At 36.9% G+C, this 26,355-nt stretch overlaps 1 protein-coding gene across 3 annotated transcripts in view; it reads right to left on the bottom strand.

Annotated features, from left to right (window-relative positions):
- Window positions 1-26,355, bottom strand: part of adam12b (ADAM metallopeptidase domain 12b) — a 96,107-nt gene that overhangs the window by 38,381 nt on the left and 31,371 nt on the right. For 2 of the 3 annotated variants that reach the window (XM_079632609.1, XM_079632608.1), the window contains exons 4-10: window positions 14,863-14,941; window positions 11,534-11,610; window positions 6,689-6,875; window positions 5,068-5,133; window positions 4,062-4,133; window positions 3,619-3,788; window positions 3,105-3,189 (exon numbers count right to left, since the gene is read on the bottom strand). In XM_079632609.1, the coding sequence (XP_079488735.1) occupies window positions 3,105-3,189; window positions 3,619-3,788; window positions 4,062-4,133; window positions 5,068-5,133; window positions 6,689-6,875; window positions 11,534-11,610; window positions 14,863-14,941 (736 nt within the window). Of the gene's footprint in view, window positions 1-3,104; window positions 3,190-3,618; window positions 3,789-4,061; window positions 4,134-5,067; window positions 5,134-6,688; window positions 6,876-11,533; window positions 11,611-14,862; window positions 14,942-19,353; window positions 19,481-26,355 lie in introns of those variants that run through there. The other variant, XM_079632610.1, reaches the window with a different exon arrangement.

Genomic DNA, 26,355 nt, shown 5'->3' with positions numbered 1-26,355 from the left:
TAGGATATATGTGCCTATACTGTGGCTATATATAAGGGTATTTCCTTACCATTAATGCTTGGATAACACGCTTATCTCCTTCAAATAATAATAATGGCCAGTGTGGCGGCTGCAAATGGCCTATATAAACCTACCAACATTCGTTGCCATGATTTTTGGAATGACTTCTCGCGAGAGGGAAAAAATATGTTTTAGTCGCATGACATCGGTTAATGGAAACAGCGTCATTTCGCAATAGTTTTTTATCGACATTTAGAAGTTTTGCGCAAATCTGTAATGGAAACGCGGCTACACAGGATTTTGAAGACCTTTTAAGCTGATCAGTTTTATAACATGGTACAAGATAGTTTAATTCACTGCAGGATTAATTTTTAGTCTCTGTTTGCCATATGTTAGTGCATGGGACGAGAGACGCACATATTAAAACAAGACGTTGAAACCACAGAAGCCAATACAGAAATACATCAGTCAGTGTACAGTGTGTCATTTCCTAAATATTTTTTTCTTCTTTTTCATGTCCCCTCTGTCTCTCTCATTCTCTTTCTCTCTTTAATGTATTTGTTGATTTTATGAAGTAACTTGAAGGAATACTCTTTCAAAAAAAATTGACTCACCCTCATGCCACAGAACACAAACAGAGAAATTTGGCAGAATGTTCACGCAGCTGTTTTTCATACAAATGAAGTAAAAAGTAATAAATGAACAGAAAACAGAACTAAAGAAATAGTCTATTTGTTCTACATTATGGTGCTTTACATACAGCCCCTGGTGACCCTTTCACTTTCATTGTATGGAAAAGATGATCATCTTACCAAACATCTATTTTTTCTGTGGCAGAAGAACACAGCAATGAAGGGTGAGTAATTGACGACAGCATTTTCATCTTTGGGTGAACTATCCCTTTAAGAACTTAATGGAAATCATTTATCATTCAGCACCAAAATAGTTTGTAACTCAGACCTATGGCTAATGACTTCATCTCTGCGAGACCCTGTTTAAGAGAGACAGTTTGTTATAGTGGCATGGATGATAGATCTAGACTAATAAAAATGTAAATGTGTGTTATTTAGTCATACAGCAGCAAAGCAGCAATAAATGGCTGCATAGCTTGCATTGACTGACAGGCAGCCTCTAGGTGGTTAAGAGAAAGTAGACTAAACTTGCATGACCTTATAGAGCTGAATGCATATGGATTAATTAGACTAATTTTCACACTGAAGGTACGATGTGCTAAAAGATCATGCGCTACAAGAACATAAACAGCCTCTCTGCGGTTGCATTGCACCATACCTGTCAAAAGTTTGGAAACATTAAAAAAAAAAATCAAATGTTTTTGAAAGAAGTCTCTTGCTCATCAAGGCTGCATTTATTTGATAAAAAAAATACAGTAAAAACAGTAATATTGCAAAATTAAAAGAACGTCACCTTAAAATTAACCACAAACGTCACAAATTAAAAGAACTCTTTTCTGTTTGATTATTTTTTGTAATGTATTTTATTCTTGTGATGAAAAAGCTATTTTTAAAGAATTTAATAGAAAATTTTTGTAAAATTATAAATGTCTTTACTGTCACTTCAATTGAATGTATATTTGATGAATAAAAGTATTACTGTCTCTCTTTTTTAATCTTACTATACATTTTTGAATAGTATCATTGTTTCCACAAAAATGTTAAGCAGAAAAAAAAACATTTTGAACATTGATAATAATAGCAAATGTTTCTTGAACATCAAATCAAATTTCAGATTGATCATGTGACATTGAAGACTGGAGTAATGATGCTGAAAATTTAGCTTTGATCACAGGAAATAATTACATTTTAAAATCTATTCACATAGAAAACTGTTATTTTAAATTGTAATACTTTTTCTTAATATTACTGTTCTACCGTAATTATTTTTGGTGAAATAAAAGCTGTCTTGATAAGCATAAAAGCTGTTTCCAAACTTTTGATAGGTAGTACTTTTAGGTAGGCGACTGTATATTCTTTCAATATCCATTAAAGGGATAGTTCACCCAAAAAATTAAATTAGCCCATGATTTACTCACCCTCAATGCACTTTTATGGACTTCAAAACAGAAATGGCCATTCACTGCCATTATAAAGCTTTGAAGACCCAGGTCATTTTTTAATATAACTCCGATTGTATTCGTCTGAAAGAAGAATGTCATATACACCTATGACTTGAGGGTGAGTAGATCATGGGCAAATTTTGCTTTTTGGGTGAACTATCCCTTTAAGTCAGTGATAATGTGTTTAGCATATCATTGGTAGTTTTACTGCAAAACACCGGCCCTTCAAGAGAAAACACACCTAAAGAGCAGGAATTGGTAAAGGAGTGGAGGGTCTTTCCAGGAGATCATGAATAAACAAACTAACATGATAATAAGGCAGAGGGATTTAGTAGTGTTCTCTTGAGTCACTACACCTTTGCTTCCTCTATCTAACAGGCAGTCTAACCTGCCAAGGCAAAAACAATGAAAAAGTGAATGACTTCAGCAAAAAAACAGTACTTGTGAGCTTGTGAAAACAGTACTGATGACTGGTGGGTGCTGGGCAAACAACCAAGATCAGTGTCTATTGATCAGTTGAAAAATTCTGAAATTAAAAACAAACAAAATTTTATATATCCGGGCTGCGTGGGATACATCCTATACCATAAAGGAATGGTTCACCCTAAAATGAAAAGAATGTGCCATTCTAAGCACATATGACACACACATGCACGCACGCACGCACGCTCGCACGCACGCACGCACGCACGCACACCACACACACACACACACACACACACACACACACACACACACACACACACACACACACACACACACACACACACACACACACACACACACACACACACACACACACACACACACACACTTATAGTTATCGTCTTTGGAAAAAGTATGTACCAGGTTTTGAACGGCGTGAGGGTGAACGGCATAATAACAGAATTTTAATTTTGGGGTGAACAAACACTCCCTTGAAATTTCAATGGTTTTAAATCATGAAAGTTTAAAACAGCAGGATGGTTGTGCAGCACAGTGTGAATGTGCTAATTATGGGACACAGAGTGTGTAACGATTGATTTCTCACCATGACAATGCCTCCTGACTGCTCAGCGGTACACATACTCATGATGGGAGCCATGCCTATTGTGGTGCCCTGGAAGTACACCCCACTGCCATAAGAGAATGAAAATGAGATTAAATGTGTAAGCCAAATAATACGACTAAGACTAATACATAGGCTATGTTTAGAATAACATTGTACCATGCTATGGCACTTGCTGAATTAAACATGCAGAGATCTTGTAACAAATGTAGCATATGATAATGCTTTCCTTTTTTAGATAATAGCCTGACTTGGTTATGTATTGCTTCCTCTATAACCTGATTTGGGTATGCAGTTTTTTCAGGAGTCTTTGATTAATAGAATATTTGAAATAGAAATCTAAATGAACATTATAAATGCCTTTACTGTCTTTTTTAACAGTTTAATGCATCCTTGCTGAATAAAAATATTCATTTCTTTAAAAAAAAGAATATCACAACTGTTATAACAACACAGTACAGTTTAATCTGTGTTGCTAGAGCACAAGTTTTAGTACCTAATAAGTTGGGCGTTATCATGTGGCCGATGCGGCAGCAGTTTAAGTTTTCTCCAGTCCAAAAACTCATGCAAGGTTGTGAATGGGTCTTGGGTAACTGCACACTTATCGGCATCACTCCACACCTCCAGTCCCACCAGAGCTACACGGATGTTCAGTACTCTGTAAAACTGAGAGAACACATAATATCAAACTCTCTATTCCTTCATGAAATTGGCCTCTTACATCTACTGACAAAGAAATACATAAATCCATCCATATATCTGTTTGGACATCAGTCAACTTATACCCTAAAAATACTCATCTTTCTTTCAAAAGGGGGCTCATTTAAAAGCTTGTCCTTTACCTCATCAGTCCTACATTCATCTCTGACAATCAGGCCTCTATTTTAGACTTCTAATCAAGGGTTCCTTTTCATTTGGGTGAAGAATGGCATTTAATACCTTGTCCACGTAATTGGCGATCTCAGCAAGTCTTTGCTTAACCTTCTCCACATCTTTTCCTTGTTTCTGGAACTGAAGACGGAAAGAAAAGAAAAAGTTGAGATGAGATATATACTGCAACCAACGAGTATAAAATGGCAGTCTAGATGGACTGACAATATCTTCAACTGTCATTTGTGAGGACATAATCAGAAGTGTGTCTAATGGCACACTCTTAAGAGCATTTGAAGGTGACCATTACGGCAGGGTAGAGAAGGCATTGAACAATAGCAATCAAAGTAAAAAATAAATTAAAAATACAAGTGCAATTTGGAGACGAGTGTGACAGGTAGCCATTTTTGGTCCAGAATTGCTTCCCTATCAGATGTAAAACTAAATAAACTAAAGTAATATAAGGGATAAAAAGCCTTTTTATGCAAATAGTTTTATGCATTTATGCAAATAGGAGAGAATGAAAAACACAATCTCTGTATCACACACACACACACACACACACACACACACACACACACACACACACACACACACACACACACACACACACACACACACACACACACACACACACACACACACACACACACACACACAAACACACTTTTTAATATACAGACATCTGTGCTGATAACAGTTTCCTTTTCCCACATTATACACAACACTTCCTGTTTCCTGTCTGATCATTTGGGAGCATTGCCCTTCTTCCTGTCAGGTCCCACCCTCTATATGACCTGCTTTTGGTCTGGCCTACTAAGGTGAAACAAAGCACCGAAACTTTACCGTAACCCAAATACTGCACAATACAATTGGGTATATGACTGCACATTTCCCTTGATTTTTCTTTCTTGATGAATCTAACATTAAAGAACTTAGAGTACACTGTGAAAAACTGTTTGATTGAGCGTGTAAAAACACAAAGTATTGTAATATCTGACTGACGCAACACAAAAAATAACTTTTTAACCTGCACCACAATATCTGTCAAACCTGTGTTTCTTTGTTGTCCTACCTCTCTGTTGTCTGCTACAATAATGAGCTCCACATATTTGGTGGTCTTCTGGACATCCCGTTTATGCTGCCAAACAGAAAAGAGCACATCTTACTGTGTGATCAACCCTTCATTACAAACAAAAGTCACCAGAGGGTCCACCAGAGCGTAGTGACTGGATTCATCCCAGTGACTTTGAATCTGTTCACCAAATAACATTTGGATTTGTTCACTAAATCATTCAGTGACCCATTCTGCAGGTTATACCAGTAAGATTTGTATTTGTGTGTGTGTGTGTGTGTGTGTGTGTGTGTGTGTGTGTGTGCGTTATAAGCAACTTGTGAATGATTCGCTGAATCGTTTCATTAAAAGCCACCTGAAACAATTCCTAATACAAATAAAATAAAGCCCTTTAGCTAGTAACTTTTTTTGTTTAATCCATCTGAAGTGATTGGAGGATGCTTGACCATTTTTTTTTTTTTTTGAGTGATTACCTCTATGTATTGATATTGCAAAACCACCAGATTTTTATTTTTATTTGACAATATTTGCCTAGATAAATTATTAATTTACCATATTAAAACAAAATTAGGGCCGATATTAAAATCCTTCCCACTGTAAATTGACCTAAAGTAGGATCTTTGAGTGATTTTTCCTGACCATTATATTTGGACTCGAAATGTGATATTCTGACCGCCCCGCTCCAGTAACGGGATTTCAACCAAGGAAATCAGTTGAAAAACGCAAAATCGCGTTCCGGGGTGTGGGTCGGGGTGGGTTGTGGTCAACCTCGCAACCAATTTTTTCTATTTTTGGATGTCTTGAGATTGACCGACTCTTTTGTCTTGTTCAGTGACACTTTAAGTCTTTAAAATCAAATGCTATTTTTTATGGTCAGTCAGTTGCTGAAAACAAGAATGCAGTCACATGCTTCACGACTTCAGTTAATGGGAAATGATGTGCCCTTCACTTTCGTGAATTTAAAAGATTCAAAAACAAACAAAGATTCAATTTGTTAATGAAAAAACACTTTGACCACCAAAAAAAGCTGATGTCTGAACCAACAAGTGACACCTCTGAAATGTCCCTTTAACCTTCTTGTAACATTTTTGGTTGCTTATAACTTAGACTAGCAGTTCAGTAATCACCATGGTGACAATATCAAAAATCTTCATCTCCTTTTGACTTTTTCTTGTCAAATGGACAATGAAAGAGTTTAGAATCTTGTTATAAAGATGTGTCTGCAAATATCAGCACTTATTATACATGGATATCATCGGTTTGCCATTATGTCGAGTGATAGCAGCACCTTTTATCTGCTGCTATCCTTCCGAATCAATACAATGACGTCTGAAAAAACATCTTATTTAAATAGCTCTGTTGAGATAAGAACATCTTCAATGTCAAGACTTTTATGTAGGGATCTTCTGTTAACCTTTGATGTCTCGCCGAGCTCTCTAATCTTGTTTTAGCATGCATGGGAAGTGAAGGCAACCACAATCCCCTCATCTGCATTAACAAAGACATCACATGCTGAATGATGCATGTTAATTCATCCTCAAGACAAAAAGTGACACTCTCTAAACAAAACATTGTCATAATAGTTGCTACATTGACAGTTGCTGACGGATCGCATTCATACCCTCGTGCTGAATGATTGTGGCAGTCCTCCAGCGCCTGTATGGCTGACAGTCGATATGTTGTGTCCGTGTCCACAGGTTCCGGAGGGGAAGTGCAGGTGATGTCCTTCATAAATCACATGGGTGTCGTTTGCTGGCTCAAAAGCTGGCTCCACCATCAGAGTTTTATTTTCAAGTAAGATAAACCCTCTGTGAATTGAATGAAGATTTGAACAATTTTAAATAGCGTTTATGATGCAATGCAAAACGTACAAAAATGTATTGGCGAGCTAACAGGCGACTTTTTTGTGGTACTTGCTAAGACAAGCATCACTACGGTTGCTCAAACTTAGTAGCAAAGTGTTTTGTTTAGTGAAAATTTGGTGTGCACGATTTGTGATACAGACAATAATTAATCAAAAAGATTGCAGCTTGTTGAGGTGTTATTTTTAAAGTGATCAGCTGCCAGATTTACAAAACATTCTTCAGAATATAAAATAAATTAACTGCAATTTTTCTAATTATTTTCAAACAAGAATATGAGTGAGAATTAAGCTGTGTGTCCACCAAAGCGTTTTTAGCCAGCTGAAAACGCTAGGCACTCTGCTGAAAACGCCGAGCTATGTGTCCTTGAGAGTGCTTCCGCAGCGCAGTTTTTTTTCCAATTGAGACGCTTCGTTGCTATGATACAGAATATCCGTTGGTCGGTGTTGTATTAGTCCCGCCCCTCCTCCACTGTGATTGGTCGGTTGGGTAAAAAGTGACAGTGATGAGCGTGGCGTTTTACCCAAAGTTGAACATTCTTCAACTCTCGGCGACCTGTAAAAAACGACGAACGCGCAGCGCTTCAGCGTGAAAAAGACGTGCAGCGCCTCGTTACACTCATGGCGTTTTAAAAACGTGGTGCTCCCATTGAAAACAATTGAAAAAACAGCCAACCGTGTGAAAAAACACTTTGGTGGACACACGGCCTTAAGTTTTCTTATCTTATCTAAATTAAGAATGTTCTTATCTTAAGATGGTTCTAAAAGACAAAATTCTTGTAGATTGTTCTAAAGACAACAATTTGAAAAATCCTGAAAAGAATGGGTTTGATTTCCAAATAACTGTGTGGATTATTTAGTTTTTGTCCACACAGGAGAACTTCTCCCGAAAAAATCTCGACTAATTCACAACAAATGCGTACACATAAATTTGTTCTTAATTTTGTTGTAATGAATTTGGAGTATTCTAAAAGAGCAACCGTGTGCCCGAGGTTAGTCATTTGCATAAAACACACCCAAACAATCTCCATTTAAGGGCTTTCAGCACAACCTTTCATCCCTCTTAGCGAACATAGGATGCTTTCTATTAAGAGCATGAACGTGCAGCAAGATCCTTGAGCAATGCCAAGTGTGTCATCCTTAAAACCAGTGAACAATAAACACCTTTTATACCCAGATTACAGACCTATACTGTGTTTAAAGGAACCGTATGTAAGATTGTGGCCAAAACTGGTACTGCAATCACTTTCAAATTACTGTAGAGCAGTGTATCCCCTCCCCCCTAACTCGAGGTTGCCAGATTGGCTGCAGGATCCAGTAGGAACGTAGGCTGCTACAAGGAGCTTCCAATGGCAAGACTAGAGCAGAGCTGGCAACCCGGATGCCGAAACACTACTGACTTCGTGATTGGTAGATAGGTGGAGGGTGGCGCATCAGGCCAAAATACAACATGACAACATCAACATCAGTTGAGGGCTGCAACTTCACTTTTAAATGACAATATCCTGGCCGGACTACTGTTGTCAGTGATATAAGTATTTGAAATTAACATGATTTCTTAATCTCTACTGACATATCAAGACCATTTTATGATTAATTTAAATACATTTCTTACATACGGTTCCTTTAACATTGAGTTGATCAGCGTGCGAGTCCTCAGCAAGAAAAACAAAAATCTCAGCCTGATCCATATTAAGGGATCTCATGAGCAGTGAGATCATTTGACATGGGTCAGTAAGCAACGACCTAGCAATAACCTTATAACTAGAACACCATAGAAACAGCATGTAGAAGCAATCTCCTACTAACCAACCATAGCACCATTGCATTGTGTCGTTGGACAAGCATCACTTAGATTTCTTCAGAACAAAAATGCAATTAATCTGTACGGTATAACTTTCAGGTCATTTTCTTGAGGTCAGGAAACTTTATTCTCTAAGTCCTGTATGTAACTTAAGAGTGTAAAACAAAAAAGATAATGTAAAAGTGAGAAATAATGAAGTCCATTTAGTACTGCAGTGACATAGCTAAATAATATGAACTCTGATTGAGTCCATTTAATCTAATTCTAATATAATTATATTTTTATAAATATAATATCATTGTAAAATTAAAAGCAGATGACCCTCCACCATCTAATGAGCTCTACAGTCAATAAATTTGATTCTAATAAATCCAATTGTTTGTCTGTGTTCTATTGGGAAATGGGTGGATATGGATTTTTCTGCAGAATGACACTGGGTTGTATCAAATTTAATTTCTCCACCTCGTTCCGTGACCAAAAACTCGCTACTCATCAGAAAGTAGGGATGGCCCGATACCACTTTTTCCAGGCCGAGTCCGATACCGATACTTCCATTTTTGGTACTCGCCGATACCGATACCGTAACCGATACCTGTATTTTTATACTCAATTAATTTAATTCATGCATTTGTCATTTTTAAATGTATTGGTAGAGAAACCAAAAGAATGTCAAATCATATTTGTTTATTAAATGTAAACTTAATTTGTTCATCAAATATATTTAATGCACTGCATATTCATTACTGTATAAATTAAATATAGATGGATCTTTTTGTGAAGTTACAAAAAAAGGTAGCCTATTTAGTCAAGAGATAATCCTTTGTCTGATCAACATTAAAACACAGCAGCAGATTAATTCAACTGCTGCCCCTTTAAGACCGAACGCACGGACCCCATTTGAATTATACTGTCTACATTCACTTGACATATAATATACTTTGTTTACTAGGATACTCGCCAAGACGGGCGTTTTTACATAGTTTTGTGTGAATTCATCCGTTCAAGCGCAATAGTGAAAGACTTCCACTCAGTGTTCGCGCGCTGTCTGAGGCGATGGTTTTCGGGGCGCGCGCTTTGGATGTTTGAAGTTCATGTAACTTCTTGACCTGCAAATGTCCTGTAATAATGTCGTTAAACATAAATAAGGTAACAGTTCATGTTTTACTTACATATACGATTTAGTTTTAATCCAAATATACGTGCCGAGTGAACGATCAGCAATCCAGAGCATTCAACAGAAGTGCGCTCTCTCTCTCGCTCTCTCTCTCTCTCTCTGGTCAGTTAATGTTAATAATAAGCTACATGCCTCGTTTTACTTTCTTTGCCATTGACATCCGACTGAACTACAAACTTTCCACTGACGTCTGATGCGCTCGACCAGCTCGCGCTTCGGTGCCGCGGCGCGCTCAGTCCACTGCGCGTTTTTCTCTTATCAGCTCGCGCACCACATCTATATAGGCGTTACTATATTTTGTTTAATATTTCACTAATATGATACATTTACTTCATAGACAGCCTTCTTTTTTATCCCCATTATACTTTCTGTTGTCAGTGCTTCTTTGTCTGGACACAAACACTGTACACACGCTGCCTGGTATCGGTTGTTGGTATTGGGGCGCTTTTACGAGTACGAGTACGAGTACATGAGCTCAGTATCGGGCCGATACCCGATACTGGTATCGGTATTGGGCCATCCCTATCAGAAAGCGAAATGCCTGCGTTTTCAAATGTGTGGATTTACATTTGTGACAAAACTGATATCCTTAATAATATGGCCAAGGGTGTAAAAAAATAAATTTCGAAAGATATCATGGAGAGATAATTGAATATGAAGGGAGTATATATAAGAGCCACAGTGCCGCAGAATTAGGTTGCGAGATGAAGAGTGAGTTTTCACTTTGCAATATAATAACGAGATATAACAGATGAAAATCTGGAGCCCCACTGATGGTTCAAAACGGTGCTTTCAGAAGGAATGATAATTTAAATGATATCTGATGATGCCCTCCTTGCAATTTATAACCAAGCTGCTAATATGAAACCCGAAAGTACTGAACAGAGACAATTCAACAGGATTGCAATTTGATCTACATTGCATATTTCAACATTTTCAGATGTAAAAAGTTATATCTCACTCCCCCACACCAGTGAGGATAAAAAGCTACAATCACATTTATCTCGGCCTTGATTCACAGCAACCTTCTGTGTTCAGATATGGCCTTGATATCTGCCTACCTGAAGGTCTCCAGGCTTGTGATCATGAAGATAAAGTAAAGACTTTCAGAAGAAGTGTTTGGTAATTACATGCAGAAGACCTTGGGAACTTGGGTTTGCTTCAATCAAAGCACTGGTTTCATCTTTAGCTACCTTTTCTGTTGTAAAAGCCGTGCTTCTCAGAAATGTACTGTAGCCAAATGCTCCTTCTAATTACATTTAACGGCATAGCTGAGGTTTTTCATGACATATTAAATGCTTTCAGTCCCTTTGTGTGCTTATCTTCAGGACAATGAAGCATGGGATGATACTAAAGCTTTTATTGATGTTTAATCTCACGGGTTTATAGTCTCTAAATGAACCTTTACATAGGAAGAGTTGTGAAGTCCACTGGAAACAATATCAAGGCAATCAATGTTTGACAACTAAAGGTTCATAATAGCTTTCCACACTGAAGCACACATGCTTTAAACTACTTGTTTAAGGAGTTCTAACGACTTTTAAAATTAGAACTTAATATGGTTGAAATTGCTGCCAATTGTACATAATGGGATACAGGGAAAATACGGTGGTGATACTGTGCTTACCTGATACCAGAGCATGTGCTAAGGCTGACATCAGAGTGGGCGTATCCTTGGACTTCACCATGGTAATAGCAATTAATCTGCATAAAGAAAAGGAAGAATCTTTTAAATGTATAGTTTAAAACACATGTGCCAAGTTCTTACTCTTTGTCTCCATGATAATTTCATATGGTTTTGGTAAACCTTTTATTCATTTCCTGAAAATTTTTAATTGAATGACTAAAATATCCAACCCGATCTCACGTGGCTAATTCGTACCTCACTTGTACGAATTCGTAAGATTTTTGCTAAATCGTACATATTACACAAGTTTCCCAATTCGTATTAATTTGTATGAATGACCTACACTGCCCTAACCCCGCCCCTAAACCTACCCATTACAAATCGTACAAATTTGTACGAATTAGCCACCTTTTAATCACTCGTACAAATTGGTCGTGAGATAGCGGTGAAAATATCATGTGGTTCAACTCAAGTAGAAAAAGAAAAAGAAAAAAAGTTTTTTTTAAATATCACACTACATTGTATTTTACACTTAAATAACCTTGTCTTGAAGTAACCTTGTTCGACTTATTGGCCTTGATAGACACAGTCATGAGGGTCTGCAGGAGTCCTCTCTATGTCATTTTGTGTTTTGTGGTCTTTTCTGCATCTTTCTACATGTTAGTCTTGGCTTTTTCATCATTATGATATAGGACAGTTGTATAACCCTGAGATTTATTTTATTTTATGCTCCAAAAGACATCAACATTTTCTCTATGTATGAATTGCATTTTCTATGTATTTCTGAATAAATGAATCCATATAATAAATAAATCCCAAACATATTGTCACTGACCCAACAGCCAGCTGTGTAACTCGAAAACTTGAATTCTGGCTTACAGCTCAAGTGAACCAGTAAAATGGGGTTATTTCCAAAACCAATTAGCCATAAAATAGGATCATTGACTTACTGAAACTGAGATCCCGTTCAGGTGCAAGATAATGTTGGTCCAATGGGATAATGAAGCATATCGCCACGTAGCAAAAGTCATATTTAAGCAGCTGTCTGCCGATAAAAATCACACATTGCGGTGCCAGTAAGAGCAGCGTCTGCTCTGGTCTATTTTACAGGGAAACTATTCTCCCCTGTTATGGCTGGCACAAGCCCCCAAAGACCTTTCATGTGGAAATACCAATTGGTAGCCACAGGCTGGACCGCCTAACTGCCATCACTCACACAAATGTTCACACATACTCATGCACACACACACACACACACACACACACACACACACACACACACACACACACACACACACACACACACACACACACACACACACACACACACACACACACACACACACACACACACACACACACACACACACACACACACACACACACACACACACACACACACACACACAACACACACACCACTCTGTCAAAAGCAATTGACGCTTGATGGTACAAATCCTTCACATCAAAACATTCTTGTGGCTACCATTTCCACATCTTCAAGCTTAGCCAGACCAAGAATAGCAGAGAACGTACCAGAAACAGCCATAGATGGAGGACATCTAAACAGCTAGAGCTAAAAATGACGACTCACTAGCTAATGGCCCTTTTAAATAATACACTAGGCCAGCAAAGTGAAGTCTGAGACTTATATTAGTAAAAGAAGGTCATTTATCTTTCATAATGTCCTGATTTTAACGATCACCAGAGAAAATACGGTACTAAACTGCTTTTTCTAGGTACCGGTATCTGCCTTGGATGACATATCACACAAGTATATGCAGAGAAATACACTTTTTAGTTTTAGTGGGAATATAATACTTGGATAGTTCTTAGAAATTCAACCTAAATCGTTTTATAATCTAACTGTCACTTTTTGATTCAAAGCATAGATTCTGACTGAAGAAGTCTCTCATTGTTATTCATTTTCCCCCACGATCCTTGGGTTCTGTTTATTTGGATACGATTTTCCATTTAAAAAATAAGATTGTCAATCAAGAATATTATTGCCACTCGCACCAAAGGCTTGTCAAATGTTTTTTTTATCTATTTCTGATGAGCTAATCTTTTAGAAAAGCTTGATATTTTTTTAGTCCTCCTCAGCTTTGAAGACAACAGATTGTTCATGGTTATTTGGACATGGCTTAAACGATTATAAATAAGAGCTAAATATGCCCAGCAGGAATAATATAGTCAAGCCTACACATGTGTTATTGGGAAGAGGGGGGTGGTAACATGTTGTCAAAGCTGTCAGTTGTGGTTCTTAGCACTAGTCTAATTATAAAAGTACAAAAGACCCAGTAGACAATTTAAATCAGGCCTGACAATAATGTCAACATGCTATCCTTGTGTCAACATCACAGCGAGATTAATCAGCTTTCTGTCAAGACGGCCACTGGTGGACCAGCCAGTGCCGTTTCACTTCTGAAGATTTTTAAGCATTACATTTTACAACAATATAGGAATGGTTCAGCCAAAATTAAAATTCTGAATTTTTGTCATCCAAATATCTTTCCTAAACTTTCTTTCTTCCTTGGAACACAATATTAGTTTTATAGTTGAATGCCCAAGCTGCTCCTTTCCATTCAATGAAAGTTAATGGTGACCACGGCTATCAAGTAAGATTTTCTAGAAATTACTTTTACAGTCTCTTCCTTTTTGTTCCAGGTTTAGTCTGTTCCTCACATAAATCGATTGGTCACGCTTTAGATTAGGGTCAAATTATCACTATTAACTATGACTTTTGCATCAATAAACTCCTAATTACTGCTTATGAATAGTTAGTAAGGTAGTTGTTAGGTTTAGGTTTTGGGAAGGAATTGGGTAGCATTAGGAATGTATAAGATCATGCAGAATAAGCCTTTAATATGTGCTTTATAAGTAATAATAAACAGACAATATCCTAGTAATATGTATGCTAATAAGCAATAGTGAGAATTGGACCCTAAACTAAAGTGTTACCAAGATATTGTATGACTTCCGACAGTGCTTATGTATTATGGACCACTTTTGTGATAGTTTTTCAATATTTTATTGTCTGTGATAACCTTGACAGTCTTTAGTCCCCATCCTTTTCAGAGTATAGAAAAAAGCATTTTGGACTTTTGACCAAACATCTCTTTTTTTTTTTTTGCTCTGTAGAAGAAAGAAAGTCATAGACGTTAGAAAGGGTGAATAAATTATGACAGAAGTTTTTGTGTGTGTGTGAAGTAACCCAGAAAAGTTGATCTGATTGATGTGGTCAACAAGTAAAAGCCAGTCCAATATCTTCCTGGGATGTGTGTGTGTGTGTGCCGAATGATAAATGTGAGTGAGACTGTTTGACGTACCGTAGAGTTGTGAGTGCTCTTAACAGTTTGTCCATCTTCCCTGTAATACGTCTCAGTATAATGACTGGCGAACAGGCCGCTAGAAGAGAAAACACACACACACAAAATCTATTCAGCATTGCATCAGCCTCTCCTTCTCCCCTAAAGTCATTCTTTTTAAAGGAGAATATTTATGCCAAGTTTATAGTTTAATAGTAAATGAAAAATGAAATTCTGAAACATGATATCAAAAAGCCATTTTAGATTCTTTTTAAGCACTGTTACATTTCACTACAGCATGCTAACCAAATTCATCTTGTTTAATGCCCCGAATTTGCAGAGCAGATTATGGAAGTATGTCAGACAGTAAGTGGAGAGTAAACTTGCTTTTGGAGATGCACATAAACAGGAAATGTGGGGCATCGGATGTGTTGTGGTTAGTGGAAAGGATCAACAGACCCGCCAGATCAAATGATGACCCATCTAAACATATGGACATGAATACAATGGGATCCAAAAGTCTGAGAATACTTACAAAAATGCTATAATTTGCCTTTTTCAAACATTTTTATACAAAACGTGAAGAAAGCACATCTAAATCTGTACAAAAAGTGCACATGAGCAAAATCTGTCACAGCAATTTCATTCTTATTTGATAAATGACTTAGATATTTCTTCAATTTATAAAAAATGTTTAAATCCTAAAACTGTCTGGCTTACATATTATTTTGAATCCCAGATTTATGAACCCCATTGTACATAAAACCACCTTTCCAGATGAAAGCTGTCCCGGTTGAGTATATGTGTATACTGTTACTGTTGAGTAAAGTAGCTTATGGGAACGCAGGGGGGAAAGATGAGTTGTATTGAGTGTGTGTGTGTGTGTGTGTGTGTGTGTGTGTGTGTGTGTGTGTGTGTGTGTGTGTGGCATGTCACACTCAGCTAAGAAAGAGATGAGAGTGATATGTGACATGATGAAATCCAAATGTAATCACCTCAACAACATAAGCAGAAGCTATTACAGGGCCTGTGTGTGTGTGTGTGTGTTCCATATTCTGAAATCCTTTTAGAGTGTTTTTGTTGTAATCTAAATATAAGCAACATTTAAATAAGCTATCCTACTTTAAATGATATGCAAAAAGGAACCAGCAGCAGTGCTAAAAATAACAAAATGAGGCATTTTTGGAGAATTATTCTCTACAGCCGGATGTATTTTAAGCCCAATTTAAGTGTTTTCAGCATTTTGTACTTTTTAAAAATAAAGTAAATAACAATTCAGCTGACTAAAACCTCACACACACACACACACACACACACACACACACACACACACACACACACACACACACACACACACACACACACACACACACACACACACACACACACACACACACACACACACACACACTCATATTTCTCCTTTGGGGTTATGTATGCCATAATTATACCCTTGTATACATACACATTCCTCAAATGAACATCAGGATATGAAAACAGATCCAGTGTTTGTATTCTCCGGGCAAAACTTCATTTTGAATTCTCCTCATGAACCTGCCTGGTTTAGACCTTGGGCTAACGTATTAGTAAAACACACCAGCTCAGCTCCCTCAAGTACTGCCTCCATGGTTGCTGTGAGACCCAATTTTGGTTTAATGTCATTAGGCCATCCTTCAGTAATGACAGCACTTCAGTCCAATTCCCATTCTCCTCGATTTGATCCACATGGCAGTGGAGGAACAGTTTGTTGTTTTGGAAGGAACTTCAAAGCCTCTAGTCAAAAAGCTTTGATGTTCTCAGGGATGAACTGGTGTGACAGCCATCCGAATCCGAATCCCAAAAGTGGCATGACTCCCTCAGTGCCACAGAGCGATGAGCAAGGGAATGTGGGAGTTCGTCCACAGGGAAGTGGGAATCATAAAAGGATCGCTGAACGTGGTGTAATATGCCAATTAGGGTGGTTACAAAAGAAAAAGTCCACTAAGGACTCAAGTACGAAACCGCCCTCGAGCAATCTATACCATGTTCGGAAATTATAGGCCTTGTAAAAGGCCACCAAAAAAATGTGAAATGAGACGTACATGTAGAACTCCACATGTAAGCTAATTTACTCCTCAGAGTACAAGAGTAAAAGGTAATGTCAACGACGTTTAAAAAAGTGCAGCACTTCACTTTAAAACACGCTACTCATTTATTTAATTAAATCACAATCTTTGCAATTTGAAAATGCACCAAACCATATCACAATCAAAGTTTAATTCCTATTATTCATGCAGCTCTAGTTTAAAATAAGAAATAAGGTCATATGTGACCCTGGACCACAAAACCAGTCACATGGGTATTTTTTTTTGAAATTGAGATTTATACATAATCTGAAAGCTGAATAAAGTATATAAAGTAAAGTATATAATAAAGTATAAGCTTTCCATTGATGTATGGTATAGGACAATATTTGGTCGAGATACAACTATTTGAAAATCTAGAATCTGAGGGTACAAAAAAAAGCGAAACATCAAATCGCCTTTAAATTTGTCCATTTATGTTCGCGATTGTGCTGCATTCACTCACACAAATAAATGTTTTATATATTTACGGTAGGAAATTTACAAAATATCTTCTTGGAACATGATCTTTACTTAATATCCTGAGTTTTGGCATTAAAGAAAAATCGATAATTTTGACCCATATCACATTGGCTATTGCCACAAATATACCCTTCAATTGACATTTGATTCTGTATACTATTTTATCACTAGGGTTTCCTTTTTTGATTAACATTTTTATATTTTTGCACATTTTGCACAAATCAATTACAAGAAACAAAGTTGCAATTGCGGTATATAAAGTTGTTTAGAGACATATAGTCACACTACAAGATATAAAATCACATTGCAAGATATAATGTCGCAATTGTGAGATATGAAGTTGCAAATAGGAAAAACAATGTTGCAATTGTGATATATAAAATCACTTTGAGAGATATAGTCAAAGTGCAATATATAAAGTCACAATTGTGAGATACGAAGTTGCAATTATGAAAATCACAGTTGCAATTGTGACATAGGCTACGGTATACAGTCGCTTCGCTTTGTGAGATATAAAGTCAAACTGCAAGACATAAAGTTGCAATTGTGAGATATGAAGTAGCAATTCCAAAAAACAGTTGCAATTACAATAAAGTCGCTTTGTGAGACATAAAGTAACACTGTAAATTATAAAGTCAATTACCTTTTTTTATTTTTACTCTGTAGCATAAATAGTCTTCTATAATAAACTGCATGCGCCACACTTCTGTTTAAGTTGCCTGGTTTGCCTGAAGACATTCATGTTGTAATGTATTCGGAGTGTGGTGAGTTAATAAGGAATTTAAACTGGATAGTCTCCTGCCATTAACTTTTACTGTTACTATTTTAATATTTGATGTTGTGAACCATTTTGATGTCTTAAAGTAGGTAATGCCTGTCGTCCCATTAACTCTGACTACACAGCTTCCTCAGTAAGCAAAGGCACAGTGACCCACAAAAGGGTCTTTGATAGAGGGCAATATGAACTTTCTCACAGACAGCATCGTAAGCACTTCAGTACTTATGAAGACATTCACTAACAAACCTGCAGAGAAGTGCAACTTCTAAAAAGGCCAGAAAGCAGTGCTATGTGTGTGCGTGTTTGTGGAGTACATCTTGATTCAGTGTCTTGAGATATGAAACACTGAGCTCCTCTAATCCTCAACTCAATCTCCTTGAAATCCCGGAACAGATCATACGGAGGATGGGTGAAGAGGTGAAACACACTCAGAGGAATCGAGCAGTGTCTAAAAAAGACTTACTTGCTCCACTAAGTTAAATGATTTTGCAGCTTACAGTTTATAGGCCTATAACATTCAAAAGGTTGAGGCCAGCAAGAGGTTTTTTTTAAATACATGTATATTATTCAGCAAGGATGCATTCATTTAAAAAAAATTTTTTTTAATAAATGCGGAACTTTCTATAGCCTACATCAAATTTTTTTTTTATTTTTTTTTTATCACAGCTTCCACAAAAATATTAAAGGGGTGGTTGAGTATGATTTCACTTTTCTAACTTAAGTTAGTGTGAAATGTTGCTGTTTGAGCATAAACAACATCTGCAAAGTTACAACGCTTAAAGTTCAAAGCAAAGGAAGATAATTGCTAATAAAGAAAAGGACTAACGTTATAACAAAACTACACGACATTGCTCCTGGGTTAGTGACATCACCAACCCTAAAATGTCCATAAACTCCGCAAATGTAAGTTACTCCGCCCCTGGGAACACGCGACAACTTTTCCATGTTGAGAAGAGGAAAAGTTGTTGTATAAGAGTGCATTTGTGAGTCAGCTCAAACTTTAGCATCAATCTATACACATGCAGTAGAAAGTCACTCTGTGTGGATCTCACAACAGTTCCTATATGAGCGATTTATAGATTACCATGACAGAATATGCTAATTGAAGATAGTTAACTCCACATCAGCAACATAAATTAATCAACTAACCATTCAGAGACGTCCTGTTGCATTCTACATGTTGTCACTTCTTCTTGAGTCTCTCCATCTTTGTCTGACTCCGTTTTAACATTACAGGCAGAACAGTTTCTGTCATTTTAGTGTGTGTCTGCGTGAGGTAATCGCAGCTGCTAACACACATGAGCTCTTGAAACCCCGCCCTCTGCAGCAGCTCATTTGCATTTAAAGGGCCAGGCACAAAACGGTGTGTTCGCAAACCCTCAAAAAGTGACAACTTTAACATGCTATATAAAAATCACACACACACTCTGAGGACATCAGAGATTTATTTTACATCTTGTGAAAAGGGTATTTTACCACCCCTTTAAGCACCACAACTGTTTTCAACATTGATAATAAGAAATGTTTCTTGAACATCAAATCTGCATGATTTCTGGAGTAATAATGCTGAAAATGATCAGCTTTTCCATTACAGGAATAAATGATATTTTAAATTATTCACAATATTACTGTTTTACTGTATTTTTGTTACTGTAACAAAATTAATTACTGTACTGACCAGCTCTTGCATTCACAGCATGTTTATTTATTTCCTCAGAGTTTAGATACATCAAACACTCATTATAAGACCACCTCAGGTGGATTTATTTTAGAAGCTAATTTATTCTGAGGAAAGTAAATAAATGAAGAAATGTGTAATATAAAATGCCTCCATGTATAATTAGTCTTTACATACAATGGTGCCCTTTATGACAGAAATCAATAGCCATCGATCCCTGAAATTTCACAACCTGCTGGCTTCCATTATAGAGATGGTAATTTAATTACAGGGTTGTTCACAGACTCATGTTAAAAGTAATACATATTGATGACAACTGATCAATTCATTAGATGCTGTAGAGAGAAAAAAAGATGAATAACACTTTCTTTTCTCACCCGGCTACAGTGACCTGTGACAGAGAAAAGACAGTCTTTTTTGTGACAGCAGAACAATGACAAAAGATGACAAATTGATGGATGTAAAATAAGGTTCCTGAAGCAAAAACAGTTGAGAAACAGGTCTTTACCAATTTATTAGCTTTAATATATAATGGTTCTGTCATATTTTGCCATAATCTGAGTCGTGTAAATACCAAAATACAGAGTTGATACCGAATGGTAATGTCAGGGGTTGCATGTATAGTGAAAATGATGCGTGGCAATGAATGATTATAATACTTTTTAATAAACAAGAACCAGAAAGCACTACACACAGGAATGTAACATTAACACGAGACGTAGAACTGAGGAAGACTGAAGCCTTAAACACACAGAGGATGATGGTTAACAGAACTGGGAACAGGTGTGGACTAATTAGAAACCATGAAAACAAATGAATGACTCAGACAAATGGTGACAATGAGACTATAAACAAAACAAGACAGTGAAACAGACTATGAGTGTGACTTTAATATTATTAAAGGGGTCATGACATGAGAAACCAAATTTGCCTTGATCTTTTGGTATATAAGAGGTCTTTGTACCATTAAAACGTCCTGCAAGTTTCATAGCTTAAGACTTCCTCCCCATTATAAACAAATCATTTATTTAATCAAGTTCTAAATACAGCTCGTTCTGGATCCATGGTAAAAGTGACGTCATGGTACGAAGTGACGTACCAGCGTTTGCATATGACCGCCTCCAGCACAAGACAACTACGCCAAAGAACGTATAGACTACGCTCATTTCATATCATTGTCGCGCCCGCGCGCTGCGCGCCTCACAAGTGTTCAGTCGACGGACAGCGAGTGGGTCTGTGTACAGGGAGATTACGACGCCGCAGATGTGCTGTTCCTGGCTGTGGACAAACAACATCTTTGAATACGCTGCGAAAGATCCAGTCGTCAGGGAAAAATGGATGCACTTTATTTTTTGCGGACGTCTCAGTCACGGCAGTGTTAGTTTAAGCGTTTGTTCTATACATTTGAAGGATGACTGTTTTGAGAACAGACTGTTTTGAGCTTTGCCAGAAAACTGTTGCTCAAAGATAAGTCCGTGCCGACTATTCTGGGCTCAACATCGACGACGCAAACTGTAAGTAATGTATTTAAAACTTTAAACTACTTTTTAAATACGCTGAAAGATCCAGTCGTCAGGGAAAAATGGATGCACTTTATTTTTTGCGGACGTCCCAGTCACGGCAGTGTTCTATACATTTAAGGATGACTGTTTTGAGGAAAAAATCCCAATATGATGCTTGGCTTTGCCAGAAAACTGTTGCTCAAAGATAAGTCCGTGCCGACTATTCTGGGCTCAATAACGACGACGCAAACTTACTTTTTACCATGGCTAATATAAACACATTTGTATAAGAGAATCTTGAAAATATGTCGCCTTTCTAGTAGGCCTACATGTGATAGAAAATTAAAAATGTTGCCTTTATCAATGCTACATCTTCAAAGATGGCCTGTCTGTGCATGCATTTTTGTCCGTGGTACACCCTATCATTTAATTGGAATTAGTTAAATAATGTTAAACTGTTAGCAAATTAAGCTATAGGATAATTATGCAACAATAATCCGTTTTCAAGTGTCTCGGGTTAATTTTTTTTTATTAATTCAAAATAGTTTCATTTTCCATGTGGACACGGGCTGATCCAGTCTTCGTTGTTGTGGTGATGGTTCATTTTCCTTTGATTCCGGCTCAAACATAATAAGGTTTTATCATTGCAAGAGCCATCGCTTCGCATGCATCACCCGCTATTAAACAGTTGCGCCGAATCCGCAAAAGTTCTGGCTGGGGGCGTTAATAATTGATGCATAGGCACTGACGTTAGCCAATCATAACAGTGGGCGTTAACTCTGAACTCTTAAAGGGGAAACACCCCCAAAACAGACTGTGTGAATCAGAGGATGAGAAACAGGGTGGGCAAAGGTCATAAATCACTACATTTTAAAAGTTTTTTGTAAAAAAAAAACTATAGTAATACTATAATTGCACCTAAGGGAACATAATAATAAAAAATAAAAAAACATGTCATGGCCCCTTTAATAATGTTACATTTTATGTTTATATTCCATCCATGGTATTTAAATGGCATTTTAAAGAATATCATGATACTGTCAGGAAACATCCCAATGGTAAAACTGTTACACTTTATTTGAATGCGTCCCCATTCCAGTGTAATTATACATTAAAGTACTGAGTAATATTAATTAACTACATGCAATTAAGTAATTAACATGTATAAGGTTAGGGTAGGATTAGGGTTAGTTGCATGTAATTATGCCTAATTTATAGTTATTACTATAGTAAATACATCTAACGTGTAACAAAGACACATTTAAATAAAGTGTTACCATATTTAATGGCACATATTCAAAAAGACAAAGACATGTCCACAAATCACAAAATTGTTGGTCCTTTTTTATTAGTGAAGCCCAGACTTCATACTCTTTAACTCATCTATTCTATTAGGCTGTTAATTGACTCCATATCGGGCTAATATGGTTTTAACAGTCAGGGGAAAAAATCAACTATGAAATGTTTGAAGTCTCGCTGGAGGAGAGAGAAAGTGCAAGAGGTCTTGAACATCATTTGGCCCTTCTAATTAGATAGTTCATTGCTCTGCTGGAAATTAAAATTGCCCATTACGGCACTTTCTGACACTAAAAGGATCTAAAATGGACACATAAGTGACAACTGAAACAGAGTGTGAATGGAGACATTTTTTTAAAAGCACTATTTTTGACTTGATGTGCCATCTTAAAAACCATGACGCATGTGGAGTAAGATACTGAAAAAGAAGTGAGACCTGGTTCTCTTTTGCTTTTTCTCTCCATCTTGCCATTTTGAGGTTGTAATCTTGTTTATTTTCTTGTTTAGTTTCTCTCTCTCTCTCTCTCTCTCTCTCTCTCTCTGGTTTGAAGCGTGTTATCAAAGCAGACACCAACATTGAAAAAACTAAACCATCTTTCTCACACACAAGCACGCACACGCACACACACGATAATATGGCTGGTCTGAAGGCCTAATTCTATTTCCATACATTGCTGTGTCTCCAATTGATTTAGCTTTCCACACAGATTCACAACACAAGATTCACGTAACGGGATGAGATGGGGGAAGGTTGAGGATGAAGGACAAGATGAAATCCTCCGGGCTAAAGAAATATTTCTCTATATTCTCACTGTATGGGTGCAGTAAGAAACGCCTGCAAGAGTTCTAGTCTACATCATTAAAGGGCACCTATTATGACATTTAAAATGTTCCTAATGTTGTTTAGGGAGTCCCCAACAACAGTTTTACGTGCATGCAATGTCAAAAAACACTTTTGTTTTCGTATAATATGCAATTATTTTTACCTGATTTGCCCACCGACTCCCAAATGATTCGTTCAACGACTCATTTTTCCAAACCCCTCCTTTGCGCGACGCTAATCTGCGTTGATTGGTCAGATGACCCAGCAGTGTTTACAGAGATAATACTTATTGTTTAACACGGAGTACAATGTTGCTTTTATCAATTAAATTGTGTTATAATAATGATTATAGTCCACTGCTTTGTAGTTTGTAGTAAAAAACTAAAAATAAGATAAAGAATGTAATGTTATGTTAGCGAGCATAGCCCAGAGTTCATATTGTAAAAGCACAATCAGTCTTTGTTTGTTAGCCCGATGCATAAACATAACGTTTTTACAAAAAAAAAAAAATGCAGTTACGTTACTACGAGGTATTACTCTATTCTTTAAGACAACTCCGAAAACAACGACAAACACTTCACATATCTCAATACAATTGTCATTGAAGACCTAGAAGCTAAACGGTGCTTACACAACAAACAAAATAATAATTAAGCATGCTACATAAAACATAAAAGCAACAATTATTAATAACACTTACAGGTTGTGATACGGAGGAGGAAGCTGATGCAAATACACTTAGAAATGAACCTTCCTTCAATATCAGGCGGCTCGCGAATCCAAGTTTGATTGCATTTAAAAAGCAAAAAAGTGAATTTTTGTTCACTTAGATCTATGTTACACACTACATGAAAGGTACTAGTAGGGTTGCCACCCGTCCCTTAAAATACGGAATCGTCCCGTATTTACAAGTAAGATGATGCGTCCCGTATCAAATCAATAAGGGACGCGATTTGTCCCGTTTTTTACATTAGGCCCACATATAGTTGAATAAAAACATAAGGATTTTGCAGTATGGATAATACTAATAGCAAATATAAAGAAATCAATTTCTTAGTAGAGAAGCTCATTGCGTGATTGCATTTTAGCGTCTTTGTTTCTATAGCGAGTCTCGTGAACATGCGCTGTAAACCTGCACATTTTTTAACCCCTTGTAGCGCGCTGTTCGGGTCTTTTCGACCCCAAATGACGTTTGCTGAAATAAATAAAACATTATATTTGTCCAAATGATGTGAGACTTTGCACAGTTGACAACACTTTCTACATCTACACATTTTTTTTTAATAAATTTGAATAATATCTGTTTTGTATGTTAGTGTGGGGGGGAAAAGTCACACTTGTGTTGTTTCAACAAAATGTCATTTTGAAACATAATAGTTTTTTTTTAGGATTTATAGTTTTAGGAGGATTTATTATATATTTTTTTACTTTAGGCTATATAAATAAATATTTTTTAAACAAAAACAGTAAAAAAAAAAGAAGTTAAATTCACTTTATAAAAGACCCACATTTCTAACGTTCATGGATATAGATAATTTGACATGGTTTAGTGTAAGATTTTTGCCCATCTTTTGGAAAATGCTGTTTTAAAAGTAAAGAAATTATCACTTTAGTAGATGGCTGCAGAGCTACACCATTTGCTATTTGACTAAAATACATATTTTCAATAGCTTTTAGTTGGATTCATATCTACATATTATGAAATCACAATTATAACAATAAAAATGACTTTGGGGGGGGGGGGGGGGGGTGGGGGGTTAATGGGTGTCCCTTATTTTGCCACACTGAAGGTGGCAACCCCGCTGTGCGATATGACGATATATATCGGATGGACGATATAAAAAGTCTATCGATTCATATTATGCTCTATCGTTCATATCGTGGTGTCGCAAAAAACATTGTTTATGGCAAAACTTTTTCATCATTTGGAGGACTGCAATCTTACACGCCGCCATGAGAAAGGCAGAAACGTGAATAACATGGCGAAGGGTGATAGAACCGGGTGTTTCCGAGCAGGACCAGCCAGGACAAACCGAGGAGCTCGTTCCTAAATGAGGGGCTACCTCTGTAGCATGAACATGATTTGGTTAAATTTCTATATGTTTAGTTGACTATTATATTTTGATAATGAACATGCTGCTATGTCAAGTTAGCAATGCAAGAACGTGTGCGCGTGCCGTGAAGCGTCGGCGCGATCACAGGAACAGGAATCCGTTACTCCGTAATTTATGGTCATACGGATAGAAGCAAAAAATGATTCAAAACTGTAAAGCCGTAAAATACAGAAAACAAGCTCGATTCCCTTTTCTACCATCTCAGTTTCCTTTTTGTGAACTTTGGACCCTGTCGCATGATCCGAAGCTCAGCAAAATGCTTCCTTTCGTTTTGTTAATCTGTAATTATTTAAGGCAAATAGCCTATATTTCGCATATAGGCATATATTAGTTTTTTATATTTAGCTTTATTCTGTTTTCTCCGTTCACAGAAGCGCTTTAAGTGCGTGATGTGACGTTGTGTGGATCGCTATCCTGCAATTTTCGCTGGTTTCAAAAAACAAAAAGTTGCATATTACCTGCTATTCATTTTCACTGAAATGTAGGCCTAATTTTTTGACAGTTGGTGACATACAGTATGGAAAACTAACGCCAGCGCATTCCCATTGCGACTTATGATGACTGACAGCTGAGCATGGGCATTTCACTCACGTTGGATAGGCTGCGTCAATATCACATTTGCTCAGTCTGTAGGCTACTAGGCTATTTGAATTCATGATTGGTTGACTGGCAAATTAAAATAGTTAACAGAACGATAAAATAACGTTGTTAACCGGTTAATGGCCATTTCAAATAAGC

Source organism: Phoxinus phoxinus (assembly GCF_949152265.1).
Source record: "Phoxinus phoxinus genome assembly, chromosome: 13".
In the NCBI taxonomy this organism is placed as follows: Eukaryota; Metazoa; Chordata; class Actinopteri; order Cypriniformes; family Leuciscidae; genus Phoxinus; species Phoxinus phoxinus.
Note: the sequence above shows the minus strand (reverse complement) of the source record. Positions and strands in the feature narration are given on the sequence as shown.